The sequence below is a fragment of the Manis pentadactyla genome, chromosome 4, assembly GCF_030020395.1.
Source record: "Manis pentadactyla isolate mManPen7 chromosome 4, mManPen7.hap1, whole genome shotgun sequence".
Lineage (NCBI taxonomy): Eukaryota > Metazoa > Chordata > Mammalia > Pholidota > Manidae > Manis > Manis pentadactyla.
The window spans coordinates 174,340,372-174,361,964 of record NC_080022.1 but is presented as its reverse complement, the minus strand read 5'-3'; the positions used below and the strand labels follow the sequence as shown (position 1 = coordinate 174,361,964).

Genomic DNA, 21,593 nt, shown 5'->3' with positions numbered 1-21,593 from the left:
CAGAATCAATCAAGAGAATTTGTGTCTTGTGTCATAGCCAAATATGCTCTGGCAGCCTCTACATAATTAGCATATTTAACCAATCCTTATAGATTAGTTTTAAATGTGTTAAGCTATCAAAATCACCAGTCTCCAAGAGCCACATCAGTAAAAATACAACCTTCAAGTACCAAGATACTGGCTATAAAGTCACTCCTCAAAAGTACCACGCGAGATAAATACAAATTTTTAGGAAAACCTAGGAAATGATAAATGAAACAAATAAGAACATGTATTTAATCCCTTCTACATTAATATCATAATATTAATAATAATATTAATGTAGATCATCACCACATGGGAGATGAAGAGGGGAAGGGAAGCGTAATACGGTGGAGAACTTATAAACAGAACAGAATACTAACTGTGGGATTTTGAGATCTTCAGGAAAGGAATGGAAAACTCTTGATTGTTAAAAAAATCATTTACCTTAAGACAGAAGGCCAGACTAGATGACTTTTCAAAATCCCTTCAACAACAGGATTTTATATGTTTATGATAGCCTGCTTATTTATTATTATATGCAATTTTCTAGAAAAACTCTGAAAATGTTCTTTGTATTATTTTTACCTGAGGAGGTGCCTTTTTCAGTAACACAAGAAGGGCCTGTAATACCAGATTAGAAAATCGAGGGCCAATGGGGACATAATCTAGAAGAGAAACATTGCTATGTTTAGGGATTTGATACACATATGCACATATTCAAAACATTCGGATTTTTCTGCATCAAGAGTAAATAGTTCAAAGTACTGTCTTGCAACTTAATAATTAGAAAAAAATACCCCCAATAACTTAAATGCTTAAAATATTATAAAAGAACTCTCATCTTTCAATTTTTAAAAAAGCTTCTAAATATCCATTTTGAGTTTATGTACACATCTTTGTCTGATATTCAGAAACATTTCATTTTAAGGGAAAAAAGGCTCAGGTGTATCTAGTAAGCATTTCCAAGAAACTACTGTAAACCATGGCAATACAGTAAGTACAAAGGCAACATGACATGATACTAGAAAATGGGTAGATGGGAAAATGGCAAGTAATATTAATGTAAGAAAGTACTCCATATGGCTAAGTGATAGAACAAGATTAGTCCTCAGATGGTGAACAGAGAACTTTCTAAAAGAACCTTCTGCCTGTTAAACTTCTACCAGTCCCCCAAAATTCGGCACGAATGCTACAACAGCTTCCTCTGCATATTGCATATGCACTCTTGCCCTGCCCTTACAGCTACCTTTAGGCAGCAGCCCTCTGAAGTCAAACGTGATCCTTCCCTTTTCTGCATATCCAGAGCACATGGCTCATGTTACTTTGCATTAATTTTTTGTCAATATATGTTATAATGACAGCACCTTATTTTTCTGGGACCCTAATAATTCTAGTACAGTAGTAAGGGCTCAGCAAATGCTTGTTGAATGAATGAACAAACAAGCACAGATAATAACTATTCAAACAAGTGAAAATATACTCAGAGGGCACACATTCTTGACATAGTAGTGTTGCTATGACCACATGTCTCAATTGTGTTTAGATAAAGGAATTTACCCAGAGCTATGAGTATGTGCCTAAAAGCTTCTAAAGAAGTAATCCTATAAACTGGGCTGAAATGTATCAAAAATAGCGGACTAAAAACCCAGGTCACCAGATAAAACTATTAATTTAAGAAAACCTCATGGATATACCTGCTTTGTTTTATAATAGTTAATGCCTTAGGAAACAGGAAAGTAAGTAACAGAGGACCTAAAGTAAGCCTAAAAATCATGGGAAAAATGTAGCAGGAACAGATAACTTGAAATCATTACTACACCATTTTGGGTAACTTAAGGAAGAATGGATTAATCAGGTGTTGGGTAGTATTTTCAAATATTTATTAAGTCACCAGGTAGGCTCAATTTAAATGGAGTTTATCACAATATCCCGAGCCATTTTTATGATGAATTTATTCCAGATTCATCTAATTTTGGCAATGAAATAAATGTAAAAAGTAACAACAGTTTTCTGTCATTTTGCTTGTAGATTATACCTGATGAGTTGAGTGGGGGGCCTGTATTATTCATCTCTGACCCTGTAGGAGGTGTTGAGTAAATATCTCTAAAACTTACTGTAAAGCACTCTTATCTTTCACACAGTTTTCAACATTATTATCCCATTTTTGTCTCCCGGACTACTGTATATATGGGCTAAGTAAGAAATGGAATACAGTCTGTATTTTAAGAGCAGAAAAAGGCACAGAGAACTAACAGCTTCTGCCCCAAGTGTTATTTCACTTCAACTGTAAGCGCTTCTTTCATTATTTCTGTCAGAGTTCTTAAGTGGAACCTCTGAGGTATAGGCAGCTCAGAGATACTAAACAGCAAATGTATCTATCAACAAAAATTATCCATCAACAAAAAAAATAATATGAGGCATGGGCTCTTATGAGAAAGCAGTTTATAACAGAGTTATAGTCATAAAGCATATTTAACTTGAATACCATTATTGATTTCAGATATAAGAGATACTTCCTTATAAACTAAAGAAAGGCATTTCTACTGTCCTATAATTTATAAATGCCCATTATTTTTCTCTTGTAATTTGTGGGACATTAGCTGTAACATGGCAAAGATCGTACAATGGCAAAAGTTATGACTCACCAAGCAGTCTCTCAATGTCATCCACCACCACACAACTGAGCTGGGATTTGTATGCATCATCAAAAATCTGGAAGAAAGCAAAACCACTTATTATCTCACTGCTCTCCATAATTATGGCAATTTCCAAGATAAAATTTAGTTAATTCTTGAGCAATGCCTAAACAAAGCACAGTAAAACACCAATAGTTCAGACTTATACTACATTAGAATTTAATAAATAGGATTTTAGAAAAAAGTCATTGCAATTTAAAAATGAGAAAATTGAGGCCCAAAGCAGTTAAACTGTGTCCTCAGTTGCCCAAGACAACACAACTGGATCATGGCTGAGCAAGGAGCAAGGTAATGCTGTTTCCATTTCCAAAAGCTGGATGTGTCACACCTGGTCATGCTGAGGAACAACTGGTCATTAATCAACTGACAGAGCCCATCAAGTTTATCACAGTGGTCTCTCCTATCTATGTCAGGGACATGAACTTCAGTGTCATGACTCAGGAGTTAGATGGAACCACAAGGGATGTGTGGGATAAAATTGGATTTCATTTTATTACCTATAAGAATTGTCATCTGTTAAGCAGAAATAACATTGAAAGAACAGAATTCCATCAACTCAAATCAGATCATGAAAAAATGTTTACAAAAGAATTAAGAGTTGGTTATAAAAAATCAGATAGGCATGTCTTTAGATCCACACAAAATGTAATCATACATTGTCTTACGACAGTGAAAGAAATGCAAAGTGAAGCGAGTCGAAGGAGGTTGTTATATCCTGGCAAGAATGTGGCACTTTCAGGCCTGACAGAATTAATTTATGCATAAGTTGAATATCAGCGCTAAGGCCTTGAAACCAGCCTTTTGTCAACGCTGGGGGTTCCTATTCCAGCAATTACAACTATGGCTCAGTACAGCCCATTGGTGTCATATCTAAGAATTCCTGCACCACAGCCCAGTCTCTGGTTGATAAGTAACCTCAGTGCACCAATAGGGCAACACCCCTGCATAATTCCTAATCTTTTAACTATAGAATATTAAATATTAGGTATAGAAATAAAGTAAATCAAACTTATACTATTGTTTTTCATATTAAGTTCAAAGAGAACCTGTTTATACCTGGTCTTTAAAGAATTTGTAACAGTTAAGAAAATTTACCATACTAGGTGAATAAATTAGCCTTGCTAGTCCAATTTAAAATTGCAATTGAAGAATTTTGATAAGCTTTTACATCAGAAAGTATAAGACAACTTCAGTAGCTTATTAAATAGTAAAGATAATCTAAGATTCACCATATTTCTATTATGTTTTAATTTATTATTAAATAAATATAGATTTACTTTAAAACTCAGAATGTTGGACAAACAACTGAAGTACTTCACAGAGAAAACAAAATATGCCGAACATGTAAACATAGTTTGAAATAAAGAAATCTAAGTTTTAAAAGTCCCCTTTTAAATAACTGCTAAATTTTGCTAGACTTACAAATAGAGTAAGAGATGTTAGTGGACTTTTTTTAAAGTTTGAGTTTTCTTTTGTGTTGAAAAACCAGGATTTAGGTTGCATAATTTTTACTTTTTAAACTTCAAATTAGCTATACAGGGTCTCTTTTATGCTCAAAAGTCACCCTCAGAGATGCAAAACAAAAACAAAAACAAAAATCATGACAAAAAAATCCCATTCATGCTGGCAATCTCAGTGCTAAATTCCTCCCAACACACTATCTGTTCTTATTTTTATTTTTTTAGTGATGTGGAGCATCTCTTCATGTGCCTGTTGGCCATCTGAATTTCTTCTTTGGAGAAGTGTCTGTCCAGATCCTCCAGGTTATTTGCTTTTTGGGTGCTGAGGTGTGTGAGCTCTTTATATATTTTGGATGTCAACCCCTTATTGGATATGTCATTTATGAATATATTCTCTCATATTGTAGGATGCCTTTTTGTTCTGCTGATAGTGTCCCTTTGCTGTACAGAAGCTTTTAAGTTTGATGTAGTCCCACTTGTTCATTTTTGCTTTTGTTTCCCTTGCCCAAGGAGATGTGTTCAGGAAAAAGTTGCTCATGTTTAGGTCCAAGAGATTTTTGCCTATGTTTTCTTCTACCAACACACTTTCTGTTCTTTAATGTAGGGGTTGTCTTCCTCAGTATAATGTTTCAGGGTCTGACACCTCACTGGTGCTAAATAAATGTCTGCTATATGCATGCATGAAAGAATGCCTCTGTTGCTTTCCTCTGCACCATCCTCTTTACCTGTCAGTCACCCTCTCACACTGTGTTAAAATCCCATTTACCTTTCTATCCTTAGCTGTCTCTCCCCACTGGATTGTGAGGTAGATAAAAACTTTATTCATGTTATCTCCAGTACCCAGCACAGAACACTTTCAGGTAATTTTTACTAAATTTAGTAGTTTTTAGTAATGATATTTGTCCAATAGATCCAATGGCTGAAACACAAGTTCTAATTTCATCTTGCTGTGGGAAGAGTTCTTTATTCCTTCTTACTCCCACCTGCATCCCTTCCCCTACCAAAAAAGTGAAGAAAAAATGAGAAGATAGGATATTTATTTCTAATTGATACATAGTGATGGCTCCTTTTGGCTTTAAGTTGGTGAACAAGACAATGGAAAAGTTTGGAAGAAGTTCCACAGTGGCTTTCTGATATTTTGAACACTGGACCAATACAGCTGCTAATGTGGTAGCTCTAAACTTGGGTGATTTCAAGGAGTCATTGAAAACAATGCTTTGCTCTTCAGAACATTTTTCAGAATTCTACTAAAGGTTCTGATGCAAGCATATAATCCTGTCAGGCTGTAATCCGGTGGGTTACAGCCACAGGGGCTGGGATATCACGCACTAGCTACTTGTAGTACTTCTACATTTTCCCTGAATAAGCCCTTCTCTCTTCTCAAGAACAATGTAGAGCTTACACAACCACAGGAACCTCACTCAGGACATTGCTGGGGTCAAAACTGATCGTAAATTGGTATGTAGTTTCACCAATTTATCTCAGAGACTCTGATTGATGAGGCATTACAAATCACTTTACAGTTGACTGCACGGGCTACCTGTAAGAATTTAGAAGAAAAATACTTACAGCAGTCACTTAACGTAATTTTTTTTCTTACAGACAGAGCTTAATATACTAATTACTATCACAGAGAGAGGAGCACTCACAGCTGACTCCCTTAACAACATACTGACCATGACAAAGGCTGTGTAATTCCAGTTGTAACTTGACCAGTTTCAGTGGACGGGTCAACTGAGACTCCCTGGAGCAGCAATTCTGCTTTGATTTAAATACACACACCCCTTCCACTTCTTATACACACATTCTTTTTCTTATTCAATCACAAGGGTTAATATAAGGTCTTTACTCTTTCTCTGTATCTCTGTTTTCTGCCTAGTCTCCTCAGCCTCTCCTATTCTAGGCCCAAGGCCCCAGCAGAATGTTCACTAAGATGATACTGAGATTTGACTGGCAAGTATATGCAATTAGCTGCTAGACTAAATCTGAGTGAGATATTTACATAGTGAGCTAGGAAGTTCTGCCACACCTTTAGACAGACAAATCTGAAAAGGAGAAGAGGTGTTAGAAAGAGGCAGGAAAGGAAAACTGTACAAACTGTCCCAGCTAGAATATATACCTGAAGTGCCAAACTTGCTATGAGTAACAGCACACAGCAGATACAGAGTGCCTGCTCCACATCAAATGATGCCAAAACAATGCCTGGCCAGGTGGCCTGAAGCTGGAACTAATGGTTGTAGCTTAAAGACTCTTTAAAAAATTAACTTAAATTCTGATCCTCTCATTTAGTATGATAAAAGTAAGATGCTCGAGCTTTTCTTGTTGGAGAGGTTATCAGTCAGGGATCATATAAATTATCATGCAAACCAAGATGATTGAAAGGGGGAGAGCTGTTATTAATCACACTGGAGCAACAGGTAAACACTGGGATCACACAAAGTAAACTGGAAAGTACAGTCATCCTAGTTTTATCAGGAGGTTTCCTGTAGAGCAAGTGAAATTATCAGCATATATGTATGCTTAGAGTCAGGTGAGAGGTCTGAAAGAGAAGGATGAAGAAAAAGAATGGAAAGAATTGAAGAAAGAAAAAAGTGTGGAAAACAGTTGGGACAGTCAACATGGAAATAGCAAGAGGTCTATTCTGGAAGATGAAGACTATATCTAGAGAACATACAATCCCAAAGTCTATTTCTAGCTGTAGATATATAAAATTGTCATCATTAGACTCTCAGGTACCACTGCTCTTGTGTGCAAAGGCAGGTAGTGGGTCTAAGAGACAGCCTAGAATGTGCGGAGCCTGGGCTTGAGGCAAGAGCATGCTGGATGCACTCCATAAGCACTGAGAAAAGGGAGGTATGGGGCCCCTGCCGCATAAGGCTTAGGGGCAGGGCTGAATATGGTCCTTAGGGATGCTGCAAGCTCTCAACGCATAGAGCCCATTCCTGGAATCTTCAGACAAGCTAGGAGCCACCTGTGGATAGGGGAAGGGCTGCAGCTGCAGATTCTGGAGTCTACATGAACACAAATGGGAACATGCCAGCATTAGCTCCATGTTAATCCCAGCCTTTCAAAATCACAAACCACAGTGAAGTGTGTTCTAAGGAGATTCCGACCTCCATTTTCTATAACCTCTTTAGTGCTCTGTGGTAAGTGAAGCCAAATTCTCTGGTCTTTTTGGGACTGAAAGAGTTTATCTCAATTCTGAAGTGGTTGGCATGAAGCACCTAGTTAGTAGGAATCTGATGACAGTAGGAATCTGATGATTTAGAAAATCCCTAATGTAGTAAACCTGTCAGCAATTAGTTGAAAGCATACCCTAATCATATTTGGTAGCATATAAAAATATAAATGAGCAAATTTAAATTGGTGCTATCAGTAATAATCTCTAGTTTCTAAAAATAACTTGGGAGTAGACCAAGCAAACATTAGCTGTCTTCTAATGAAACTGCCTCAGGAAGTGGACCCAAACTTTTGGCAAAGCACTAAAGCTTCCCGGAATGACCTTAGAATCCCTTATTTGTTCTCCCTGCTTTTCAGGAAAAATTCTTACATTTTCTCATAACATGAGCCACCAAGTGGGGTATTCTTAGTACTATAAAACTTTCACAAGGTCTGAAAGTTCTACTAAAGATTTGCATCATATTCCTTTGTGTGCCAAACAGATACAAATGCCAGAAGACAAGGTATATTAAGCAAAACAACAACAACAACAACAAAAAGCACCCACCCCCGGAGCAGTACAAGGACTCATAGTCACTTCCGGAGTGTCCATTTCTCTCAGTTAATACACGCACAAACTTCGACAAATAAGCTACACGATATATTAGGATGTTAACTAAAAACATCCAAATTCTGTTGCTTAGTAACTGCTGTCAAAAGACCAATTTCCAGCTCTGCTCTTTGTATGGACTAAACCATGAAAAGAGGAGGATTAGGCACCATGATTCTGTTCTGTGCAGACTACAATTTGCAGTGGGATTTACAGGAGGATAGTCAAAGAAGATTATTTCTTTCTTGCAAAGCTAGTGGAAAGGAAAATTTCTTCCATTAATTTTCAGTCCTTTAAAAACAAGACTATCTTATGTTTTTAATGGGTAGAGTTTTATAAATCTAAATCACTTATATTTTTACTTAATTTTGTTCAAACAACTTAGTGACATCAGATTGTTCTCTTTCATCTTGGTACTGATTGTGTACTTGGAAAGTATCAAGATTAGTTAAAAAATTATTAGTTAAAATAAAATTCTGTTCTTTTGTTCACTTAATGCTACTAAAAGAACTACAGAAACAGATTTTTTTAAAGTGCAGATGCAAAAATGGTTACAGGAAATAAAATTTTTAAATAGAATAAAGGAAACAAACATAAAATGGGGGAGAAGAGGAAGATCTGTGAATACTGAAAATATCTTAATGGAACATATGGTACCACCTCCCACAGAATGTGAGAATACTACCTCATGCAGGCTTTGGTAATGTTGGGGAGTTTATCTATGGAGAAAGAATTTAGTAAGCAAATTAGGAGAAGTACAAGGTAAATTTTTAATTAATTGAGAATAAACTACCTCATATATTTTAGCACCACCCATATGTGAACAAGGAGCAGTGACTTAATTAGAATTAAATCTTAGAGTCTCATTAAAGCAAACTAATGGCCCTCTCTACTGACAAATATTCTTACCTCTTGGTTTAAGTAATGACATATGAAAATATTCTATGAATTAACTAATCAGATCACCTCTTTTTCAATAAAAATTAATGTGTTATAATATTTCTGAGTTTCAGAAACTATTGCCATTGGAAAACATTTTAGGAAATCTGTAAAATTAAGTATTTAGTCATTAAAATATAGCTGAAGAAATAATTAAATGCCAATCTTTTACCTATCAAACTGGCAAAAAATATTTTAATAACATCAACTATGAGGTAAAGCCCAAGGACACTGACAATCTCATATGATGGGGCTGCCAGTGTAAATTGGTACAACTGTCTGAAGAGGTGGGCTTTACACATCACTAGTATTTTTATGTAAGAGTTTTGGTAGCAATATTTATTTTAAAAATCTTTAAAATATTAATATCTTTACCTTAGCAATCTTAATTCTGAGAATTTACCCTAAGGAAATAACCAGAAATGTATGTGCAATAATAATGATAAGAAAAGATAACCACTGCACTTTATTGAACACATATTATATTCCAAGACATTGTGTAATACTTTACATAAATGACCATTTCATTTAATTCTCATAATAACCCTATGAGGCAGCTATTAAAAATATTTTCATTTTATAGATAAGAAAACAGGAGCTTATAGGTTAAGTGACTATGAGAGCTGATAAGTGTGGTGGAGCTGGGATTTCAAATTCCAATCTGTTTAAAAGTTAAGCCCAAGTTCTCTGTCAGTAAAACATGATGTTAGTCTAAGAAAAATCTAGTAAGAAAATGGGGGTGGTAATTTCCTTAGTTTGGTAGTTCTACATAGTATAATTTATGATTGTGTAACCACCTAAATGTTCAACAAAAAGGAAAGTTTAAATGGATATTATACAGCTATTAGTTTAACATAATATTAAGATATATTTAATGATATTGAAAAGAGGTTGTAATATATTAAGTGAAAAAAGCAGGTTTAAAACAGTTTGTCCAAATGTGATCCCCCATACATTATGTGTGTGCATGTATGTCTGAGTAGAGAAGAAACCAAAGGACAAATACAGAGTCTTTTTTCTTTTCTTCTATGTTCTTTTCTGCATTTTCTAAATTATTTTTTAATTAGGAAAGGCTACATTTTTGGGGGAGTGGGGAAGGGAATCATTTAAAAGGAAAGAAATGCCTATACAAAGAATTCATACAACTCAAAACCAAAAAAAGCAAACAATCCAATTAAAAAATGTACAGAAGACCTGAACAGACATTTTTCCAAAGAATATATACAGATGGCCAACAGGCGCATGAAAAGATGCTCCACATCACTAATCATCAGGGAAATGCAAAGCAAAACCACAATGAGTTATCACCTCACACCAGTCAGAATGGCCACTATCCAAAAGACAAGAAATAACAAGTGCTGGTAAAGCTATGGAGAAAAAGGAACCCTCCTACACTGTTGATGGTAACATTTTAACAAAATGTTAAAAATAGGAATACCAATATATAATTGAGCAATTCTACTCAGTATTTACTCAAAATAAAAATGAAACCACTAATTGGAAAAGATAAATGCATATGTATGTTCATTGCAGCATTATTTATAATAGCCAAGATATGGAAGCAGCCAAAGTGCCTAATGATTGATGAATGGATAAGGATGTGGTATGTATACAATGGAATATTACTCAGCTATAGAAGAATGAAATCTTGCCATTTGCAACAAAATAGGTGGACCTAGAGGGTATTGTGCTAAGTGAAATAAGTAAGACAGAGAAAGACAAGAACCATATGATTTGACTTATATGTAGAATCTAAAAAACAAAAGTACAAACAAAATGGAAACAGACTCATAGATACAGAGAATAAACTGATGGTTGCCAGAGAGGAAGGGGGTGAGGAGGGGAACAGTTGAAATAGGTGAAAGGGGATTAAGAGGTACAAACTTCCAGTTATAGAATAAATTAGTCACAGGGATGCAAAGTACAACATAGGGAACGTACTCAATTAAACTGTAATAACTTGGTTTGGTGAGATAACTATACTTATCATGGTGAGCATTCTGTAATGTATATAAATGTCAAATCACTATGTTGTACACCTGAAACTAACATAATATTGTGTATCAAGTATATTTCAATTTTAAAGGAAGGAAAGAAATGTCCTCTGCCGAATGATAATAAGTTATAAATTATCTGTGCTCCAAAAAAAAAAAAATAAACATCTTCCTATCCTCACACTTAAAATGAGGAGAAGACAACATTGGTGGGAGGTAGACTAGAACTACTAAGGAATGGCATTTATATTTCATTTTCAAAAGCAACCTGGAAGACTTAGCATCTTTAGACTGGTTTGAGCCCTTAGGCTTTTGTCAACCTATCATTAGGCAACAATGTGAAAACTATTTGCAGGGAAAGATTTTGCAATATTCCTAATATATTTCTAAGACACCTATGCTTCATTCTTTTCTCTGTTGTGTACGTTAGTTACAGGGAATAATATTTTTCCCCAAGGAAAACCAAAAGTCTCATCTGAATTTATTATACTGCTGATGCTGGCATAATTTTTGTAACTTTAAGGATGCATGGATGATACAGTGAATCATGAATCAAAACAATTTTGAATAAGCTTGTATACACACTTATTTTTATATTCCTTCTACTCATCTAAAACTCTACCTTGAAAGGCTTCAGCAATTTAAAGATTAATCCTAAGTTATTAAGCCATTAATTTAACCATTTAAGCCTCTAAAGTCATTACACACTACCTTCCCCCCTCAAGTCAATTTGCAAGAGATTAAAATAATAAAAAAGATAATATCTTACACTTACAAAGTAGCTTTGATCTGCAGGAGCCTAAAGTACTTTTTAAAAACTTTATAGAAAAAGCAGGACCATCCACCCACATCTCAGAGTACATCTGAGGTAGAAGCTGGCAGCTGGTGAAGAGCAATGGAGTAATTTACCATCTGCCCAGGAGGCGATGGCTTCTGAGCAAGTACAAGGAATAGATGAAGCTAGGGAAACAAATAGAATAAGCTGTTCCATTAAGTGTTATATTCAATGGCCACAGACTCCAAGGGCTATTACTTATATTTTCACCAGAAGTCATATAAGGGTTCCCTTTAGAGGGGAAAAAAGAAAAGCAATCTGAGAAAAGCAACCCCAACCTACAATACATGGTCCTGGTGATTCTGCCCAGATTTTCCTGGAAAGAACAGACACTAGTAGTTGCACCTCAGACACAGAATAAACTATGACATTTAAGTTCTTTTTGTGTCTGGTAACATTTCCCTCTCTTCCATACTCAATTGCAAAGGTCTTTATACACAGTATCTATCTTGACATTTCAGTCTAGAGGACTGGGGATCCTGTTCCAACCTCTGTCTCCTCCATCCATTTCAAGCACCCTACAGTTTTCTGCCACCTGCACAAACAAGAGACTAACTTCTCAAGCTTATATTTTTTTGGAGTCTACTTCTTTTCAAATATATTTTTCCTCTTCAGTCTCTTCCCTGAAGAAAAACTGAAGTAATTCTACCCTACATCTTTATAAAGCAAGTAAAAGAACACCTGAGCTATCTTTATTCAGTAGCATTCCAATTCTCAAGACTCTTTTTCCCTGATTCTGATTTTCTCACATCTCTTCAACTTACAGTCAGTTCTTATTTACAAAAGATCAAGCAGGAAAAAAAGGATATAAGTAAAAAGAAATACTTCAGGTGAATATAAAAAATAATTTCTGCACTGGGAGTACACAAAATCAGAATATCAATGGAAACAATCGCAAGTGAGAGGAAACAGCCATGAAGTCTTCATTATTGATTTTTGTTGTTGTTTTTGTTTTTTAAAAAGCAGCCACCAAATGTCTTAGATACTTTTCATGGCACTTGCTTGAATGTAGAGCCATGGTCAGATGATCTAGAGTCGTTTCAGCTCTGGGATTCTATTCTGTTGTTCTAATGTTCACTGACGGTTCAAAGCAGCCATATTAAGAAGGTGACACGTTGCATTTGGAGACAGGAAGAAGGATGAGGATGGCACTGAATTGCCAAGCAGACTCTGACTATTACCTAATACACCACCATCCTTTGTACGAGTTTTAAGAAATCTATCTGATGATAAACCTCTGTTCTTTCCAAAACTATACAGTCAACTTAAGTGACCCCAAACAGTTTATACATTTAAATTAAAAAATATATATTCTAAATGAATTTGCTCCACTCTACTCTTTCACTCAATTGATACAAACTTAAGAAATGAAAATTAATTGTTGTAAGTATTAAACAAAACATAACTTAACTTTGTGATACATTTTTATTATAGTAATAAAAATGTATCACAAAGTTAAATATATCTAAAACGTCGTTGTTCCCTCCCAAATTCTGCTGATAATTTAATTCCACTTAAGAACATAGTCGCTATGGCTTTTACATATATACATGTACAAAGATAGATATATATGTACTTGTGTATACACACACACACACACACACACAGACATACACATCTCGGATAGGAAATTAAAATGAAAGTAAAAATCTTGATACCTTCTTCATGGCCTGACACTTGGCTGTCTCAGAAAAGCCAATCATCTTATCAGGAGAACAGATCTTGATGAAGGGGAAGTTGGATTCCTCTGCAATCTTTGCAGCTAAAGCAGTCTTCCCACTATGAGGAGGGCCTGCATAAAGATATGAGCTAGTCAGGGGAAAAAAGCCAACCTAAGCAAAGGGGAATAAAACAAGTTTAAACTTTTATCCACAATGTACTGAGGTCTCAACTAGTTGCTCATTAACATTTTCTGACACAATTTCAGGGCAGACGTGTTTTCTCTTATTTATTAGCAACTAAACTTTATGAACTGATTAGCATTTCTCAAAGGTATGATGAAACACATTCCTTCTTTCTTTCTCACACAGCCTATTCTTGCAAACTTTTTGCTAAATATATAAAATGCAAGGGTTTTGTTTCCAAAAAAAAAAGAATGCATTCAAGTGCATATCAGTATTTATGTTATTAGTTCTTTCAAATCTATTGACTAACACAAAAATACAATCTTCTTAGGAAATGAAATTATGGGCAGGGAAAAGCTGCCTTAATAGAAGCAAATGTGACTTAAAAAGCTAGAATTCTAAAGACTTAGGCCTTCTCATAAAGGCAACCAAATCTACAAACTTATATGTATTTAGACATCTTCTCCCATCTATGTAACAGAGATGTGTCCCTCTTCACTCCATAAACCAACCAATCCTTCCTTCCCATCTTCTCAGGAACCTGACATTATTGACTGCACCTTCTTCCCTATATGTTCTATTTCTTCCTCTTCCTTGAAGCCTTTCCAACAGCATTTAAACATGCTCTAGTCTACCTGATAGTTTAATAAACAAAACAAAAACTCTTTCTGGATTTCAAGCCCCTTAACACTACTTTTTCTTCTCCTTTCAAAATGGGACTTCCCTAAATAATCATCTATGCTTGTTGCTTTCATTCTTCACCTTGCATCTGTCCTCTAACAAACCCAATGGTGTCCATTCCTATTACATGGGACAGGCTCCCATCAAGGTCATCAATGACCTCCATACCACCACATCCAACAGACACTATCTGTTGGCCCCTTAGGAATATTTGGTAACAACTGATAATTCTCCTCTTTCTTTAAACATTTTTCTTGGCTTCTATGATAGCACATTCTCTTTTCCTCCTCTTACCTCTCTGGTTACTCTTGCTCAGCCTCATTAGTCAATTCTTCCTGCTCTACTTAGTCCTCTAGGTTTCCTTTTCTTCTCAACCTATACCCTTTCTGTATGTGATTTCACCCACTCCATAGATTCAACAACAGCCTATATATTGATAACTCATGAATGTGTATTACCAGCCATACCTCCCTTCTGAGCAACAAACCCACATATCCAGGGATACTCAGCATTCCCAACTCAATTATCCTAAAGGAACCTCAAACTCAACACGTCCAAAACTGAACCCATGATCTTTCTTCCTGAGGTCTGCTCCTCCACGAGGTTCCTAATCTTAGCAAACAGCACTATTTACCAGGCCATATATACTAGAAACCTGGGGATCATGTTTGATACCTCTCTCCATATTCTATCTAGTTACTTAATATTTCTAAGCTTCAGCTTCCCCATCAACAAAATTGGGGTAACAGCAGCATCCACCCTCACAGGATTGAAGTGGGTATAAAGGAAATAATATGTGTAAAGAGCTGGTAAAGTGACTGGAAGTAGTAAGAATTCAAAATTATGTTACCTTAATTGTGATTAATGATTACTCAGTTGCAATAATAATAAAGCCTCTTCTATTCTTCTATTCTACCTCCTAAATATTTCTCAATTAGTCTATGTACCTCTATCTCTACTACTATTTTGTTACTTCAGGCCACAATCAGTTCTCATCAAGACTAGCGCACCTGCTTCTAACCACTGGTCTTTCCTATACCTTTTTTTTGCCAATCCATTCTCTACCAGAAAGTAGTCAGTATGTTCTGAAAATACAAATCTGATCATGTCACTGCCTAAAACCCTACATAGGCTTCCCATTGCTGTCAGATAGACTCTAAATCTTTAACATGGTCTAGGCTTTACATGAACTGACTCCTGTCTACTTCAGTCTCATGTCTAACCAATCTCTCTTCAGTTTCCATCTCCTTCCTGTACAGGACTTTTTCACATGCTGAACGCTTTACCTAGAACACCTCCATCTACTTTGTCTGGCCAGCTTCTTCTCATCCTTCAGGTCTTCGCTTGTTTCTCTTGAAGAACCCTTACCCCCAGACCTTTTGAAGTAGTTCGATTTTCCTGTCACATGAACTCACTGAACTTTTCTGTTGTACTAATCATAAGCATAAATAAGTAACTGGTGAATAGATTGTCCTTCCCATTTTTGTCTACTTGGGAAAATCCTAACTGATTCTTCTTCAAAGTCTACATTAAACACCACCTCTAGCTTTCCTGGACTACCCTCAGGCAAAATGATCTGTATTCACACACACCTTTATATATATGTATTGTATTTAGGAATTTGTTGATGCATCTTTTTTTATGACCAGACTAAATTCTGTGAATGTCTTTGTATCCTCAACAACTAGTTCAATGCCTAAAACATTGTAGGTACTCAGTGAAAATTTAGTACTATGTACTATTATATAGTCTATTAAGTAACATAGACACTTAGATACAATTCTGTTAAGAAAATTAGCTGCATTCTATCCCAAGAGGAGTTGTACACAATATTGGTATACAGACAGGATTACTATTTTCAGATCATGGGCGGGTTTAGAGCTGAAAATAATTCATCTTTCTGGAATGTGCTAAATGGTTTTGTAAAAACTTTTTTTTTTTTTAAATTTCAGTGCCATCTCATCATTCCTTCTCACCTTCCAAAAGGACGCTAACCAATGGTGTGCGGTCACTGTTTTTAGTCTGCTGAACCAGCAGCTCCCCATCTTCTAGAACTCGAGTAACTGGATCACCCCATTTGATGATACCATTCATAATGTAACTTGCATAATCCTCTTGATTTGTGCCAAAAGCCTATGGAGGAAATGGATAGTTAAAAGCATTTTGAGCATTAGTATTAAAAACTAAAATATTTAAAAGCATAAAAGGTAATAATCCCCATTCCCCACTCACTAAAAGTATTGAGCAATACCCCATATTAATGTAAAAAGCCTGGAAAGCAAAAACAAAACTGTTTTATAATTTCTCATTAAACAGTGGGGGTGGGGGGAGCTGTTTTGGGTGACTTAATGGAATAAAACTATTCTAGGCTCAGATTCTATCAGAGCCCAAGTCCTCATAGTCCCCGAGAAAGGGTATATTCCAATGTCCTTGCTTCTGTAAGGAGTACAGGGGCTGTACCCTTCTGTTAAGAACAAAGAGAAAAGGAGATTATGGATTAGAAATTAGAAATTGTTGGCTCAGCAGACAAAGATACTCTCCTAACACTGGCTATAGGCATCATGGATTAAAGTGGGAAATGAAATGGTAAAGAGAAGATGGCATCAGCTTGGTGGGAGGGGATATAAATTACATGGCACCAAGGTAAACATATATGCGTAAATGTAAGATTTAGAATGAGGTAGAAATGAGCAGCTGTAATGAAAAATTGAAGGGTTAGGAAAAGGAAATAAAAACAATTACTATATATAATAATTTTATCTGTGCTCACTACATATTGGAGCTTAAATCACATCCTCTTCATTTTCAGCTTCTAATCTCAATTGTTAACTCCTACCAAACCAGCTGCCAAAACCAGTCAATTATTTTGGTACTTAAGTTACTTAAGTGAATTGCATTTTCAGGTTAACAGGAGAATTAAAGAGTAGGAAAACATAACCCAGTGTCATGTAAAGGTAATAGATATTGAGAATTTCAACTTTTAAAAACTTATCACATCCCTCAAAAAGTCCATTTTTCATTACTTGTATGTATGGAATAATTTAAATAGTCCCTTAGAACTTGTACCCCCAGAGAGTTGTTCTTTGTAATACTGTCTCTAAACAATATATAGCAGTTTTATTACGCTACTACTTTGCCACGGAATCATTTTTTCAGATCACTCTTTGCCCCTGAATGCACTATCCTGAGTACAGAGGTTAAGTCCTCATCGCCTGTCTGGATGTGGTAAATTTAGTGGCCCTGTAAAAAGTTATAAAGGAAGAGCTTAGTAAGTACTGATTGAAAGGCTGTTATAGGAAATATATAGAGTGACTGGCTTTAACTATTCTAAGTATACACTCCAAGCAGCTTTAAGATACCTGAACAGCAAACAGTGACCTTCCCAGGCTATACAATATGTATGAATCTTCCTTACTTATCCTGTCACTTCATTTTTTTGTTTTATCCTCCAGACTCTTAGAATAAATAAATGTAAGTTACTACTTACTTAGGTTATTTATCTTAGTTTTCCCTTCTTCATAGCCAAATTATTTGTCATTAAAAAAATCTTGGGATAGATCAGTTAAGCTGGGCTCTAATATTTTTGGTAAATATCATAAATGACAACAGCAAAAGATAAAACCATTTCTATTGCTCAGTAATTGTGAAAGTCTTATTTTATATTTAAAAGTCACAATAGTCATAAAAATGTAGGCAGGGCTAAAACAAACTGATTTTCTTTAAAGGAGATATAACAGAGGACTCCAAAGAATGGTTAACTTAAACATCAGTGGTTGTTTTATAGGAAAATGGATTAATGGCATCATAGTGTATTCTAAAGTTCCAATTGCAACTGTTGAGTTTTGAGTACATTTAAAGAAAATTGACAGCTTTTTTTAAAGGGCACCTAGGAAGGTTAATAGTGTCAGAAACTATAGCAGTTAGAGGAACTAGAGGCATTGACAAGAAAAAAGGATGCCTTGAAGAGGTTGGGAAAGGTAGAGAGAGAGAGAGGAGGATATCAGAGTTAATTTTAAATATCATAATAACTGACATATGGAGGATAGACTGAATTCAGGTTTCCATAGTAGCTTCACACTGCGTAAGAATCAAAGAGAAAACTAATTCTAGCTCAATATAAAGTAAAAACTAATAATTACAAAGTCTCAAAATTGACTGTCTGCCTTATAAGATGGTGAGCTTCCTATCAGGAGAAATATTCAGAAAGTATCGGTCAGTTAACCAGCCATCAGATTTAATGTATACATGTTTCTCTTATGGATACTTCCAGTACTGAGATTTTCTAATTTTTAAAAAATTACATATGATAAATTCATATATGCTTCTATAATACTGAGTAAAATGGTACTTATTTTTCTCCTGAATTATTATTAGTTTTGGCTTATATATCACTGAATATTCATACTCACTGGTTTGATATCATTCTCCAAAGAAGCAAGGAAGTCTCCCCTTGTCACCTGTAGGCTTTCTGCTTTCTCCATGTCCACTTCCACTTTAGTACTGGCCTAGTCAGAAATGAAAACAAATGTAAGGACTTGCAAGATTTAAGAATATTTCCAGCCTAAGATATAATACCTAAGGATTTTAAAAGCATATTTTCACAGACAAAAAACACCTCTCTTAAATCCACAAACATATATACCCTTTGCCTGAGCAATTCCAGTTCTAGGAATTTATCCCAAAAAATATATTAACAAATGAGTGCTAAGTTATATGTACCAGGGTATCTACTAAAGTAATTTGTAATAGCAGAAGACTGGAAGCAAATTAGAAGTCCACCAAAAGGGAACCAGTTGAGTAAGTTGTGTCACATCTGTACCAAAGAACACTGGACATTTCAAATACATTTCAAGAAGGAGAAAACATATACAGAGGGTCTCTAAGAACAGTGGTTACTGTCCTTGGCAGCATTTCAGAATAACCCCTGGAGCCTTTAAAGATACATGGACACCCAGCCCCACCTGCTTCAGGATTTTGATTTGATAGGTTAAGCAGAGGGTCCAGGCATTTATATTTTTATAAAGTGCCAGAGGTGATTCTGATGCTCAACTCGGTTTGTGAACCATTGTTCTAGGAGACCAAGGATCTACATACAACTTTAGTTTGTACTCATACTTTGTGCTTGAGAATCTAGGTGAGCCAGCTCCAAATATTCTGCTTACTGCACCTGGAGCTAACACAGAACAGACATCTGGAGAACATCAAGGCCTTTATCAGCACTTGGAGCTGCCTGGACGTGATGAGTGATTGAGATACCAACACATTTTTTAATGTGACTGGGCTCACTCCCAATAGCACAAGGCGAGTGAGTCTAACTTTTTAAATGGTACTATGGATTTTTAAAAAGTTATCTTCAAAAAAATCTGACTGTAAAACAAAAGTATGTTGAGCAATATCAACCTTCCATTGATTATAATAAAATATGAGTCATGCATGTTCTTTTAGGAACAGACAGCTGGGACAAAATGACAGACATTTTTTAAAAGTCAGTCTTCTGGAATAAAAAGAGAACTGTATCAGAACACTGAATCAAGATGGTAAACAGAACACATTTATGTCCCTTCCTGTGCCAAGCCCATGAAATGACAGAAAGTAAGAGAGAAATGTTAAAAAGCACAGAAGAGATATCCAGAAATTTTAACATGGATCTAAGAGGAGTCTCAGAAGGAGAAAAAATAATGATAGAGAAAAAACAATAAAAGAAAAAAATAAATATTTCATAGCTGAAGAAAAATGTGTCTTTGCAGTTCAAAGGGTTTAATGAGTGTTGATCAGGATAAATGAAAAGAAACCTACACCTATCTAGACACACTGTTGTGAACTACAAGCACCAAAGGTGAAAAGCAAGTCCTAGAACTTTTTGAGAGACAAAAATAGGTTACCTGCAAGGGAACCAGAATAAAACTGGCATGAAACCTCTCACTGGCAACACTATGTCTTCAAAAATACATCTGGCTATCTACCCTGGCTAGCAAAGGATTCTCATATGTACATATGGAGGCACAGGGATAGCATTATACGCATTTTCAAAAAAGTCCTGTATACCTACTGTTTGAGGTACTGGAGACATAGCAGTATATAAAACAGACAAGGTCCCTGCCCTCATGAATCTTACATTTTAAATTATATTGTAATATTCTAGAATACTGTAAATTTGTCCAAAATAATGAAGATGTACATATATATACTGACAGGATAATCTATCCAAGACATATTATCAAGTGAAAAATATAAATTGCAGTACAATTCTATTAATATTTGCTTTTTAAAAAAAACAAAAAAGCATACATGTATATAAATGTAAACGTAAAGGAAACAAGACTACAAAGATATAATCCAAATGCTGGCTACCTCTGCAGAGGGAAAGAGAAGGGGTGTTAGAGACGGCCTTTCTCAATATTGTCTATGTATGTTGGCATCCTTGAGTTTTCTATAAAGATAAGGTATTCATGTATGACTTCTAGATTTTTAAAAGGAAAGTAACAAGTGACATTTAAATAGACAAATATTCTACTTAAATAAAGAGAATTAATTAGCATTTAAATTATTAGGGTTTTCATTGGCACATATTAGGCACTCAATAAATATTAATCATATATTTGACATTTTTCAGTTAAAGAAAAGAGAAATGGTGAACAGTAAATAAACTTATCTATGAAAGAATTGTGGTGCTCAGGTAATAATATATAAATCTCTATAGTGCTTTAATAGTTTATAAAATATTTTTATATACATTATCTCATTTTATCATATCCATTAGCTCATTTTATCCTTATGCAAGCCTAAATTAGGGACAAGTGTAATTTAATTAAGCATAGATATAGGATTTCCTTCCTAAGTAATCTTTTATAAAGGTTTTAAACTCAGATTAAAACTTTTTGACACATCTAAAGAGGCTCTACAAAATGTAAGCTCTCAGGTAACAGTGAAGAAGTGAGCTCTGACAGAATCATATTAAAATCCCAATGAAGCTACCAGCCTCATTTTAAATGACTTCCTCTTTTACTACAATGTTTTATATTTTGATTTCCTTTTACAGTGAAACTTAATTCTTAATCCATCATATAACATATGAAGGGAAAATGCTATCTTTCGGCATTTGCCAAAAAATGTAATAGATTCCAGGACTGAAACAGGTGTAAAATTTGTCTTTTTACTATTTAGAAAGGACTCACCCAATGAATTAAAAGTGAATTAAGATGGCTGGCAGAGAGTTACTTTTGAATAAGATGTTTTTAGGTACTCCAGGAATTTTAGAAGTTACCTAAATTATAAACAATCAATATTCCAAATGTAAATTATTCTTACCTATTCAGTAAAATAAGTTTTCTAAGGACTTTTCTTAGCTAAC

General features: G+C 35.1%; 1 protein-coding gene across 4 annotated transcripts in view; it reads right to left on the bottom strand.

Moving 5' to 3' along the window:
- NSF (N-ethylmaleimide sensitive factor, vesicle fusing ATPase) overlaps nucleotides 1–21,593 on the bottom strand; it is a 145,456-nt gene that overhangs the window by 24,718 nt on the left and 99,145 nt on the right. For all 4 annotated transcript variants that reach the window (XM_036899743.2, XM_036899739.2, XM_036899742.2 and 1 more), the window contains 5 exons: nucleotides 18,652–18,747; nucleotides 16,219–16,375; nucleotides 13,376–13,509; nucleotides 2,670–2,736; nucleotides 610–689 (listed from right to left, as the gene is read on the bottom strand). In XM_036899743.2, coding sequence (XP_036755638.2) covers nucleotides 610–689; nucleotides 2,670–2,736; nucleotides 13,376–13,509; nucleotides 16,219–16,375; nucleotides 18,652–18,747 — 534 coding nt within the window. The remainder of the gene's footprint in view (nucleotides 1–609; nucleotides 690–2,669; nucleotides 2,737–13,375; nucleotides 13,510–16,218; nucleotides 16,376–18,651; nucleotides 18,748–21,593) is intronic.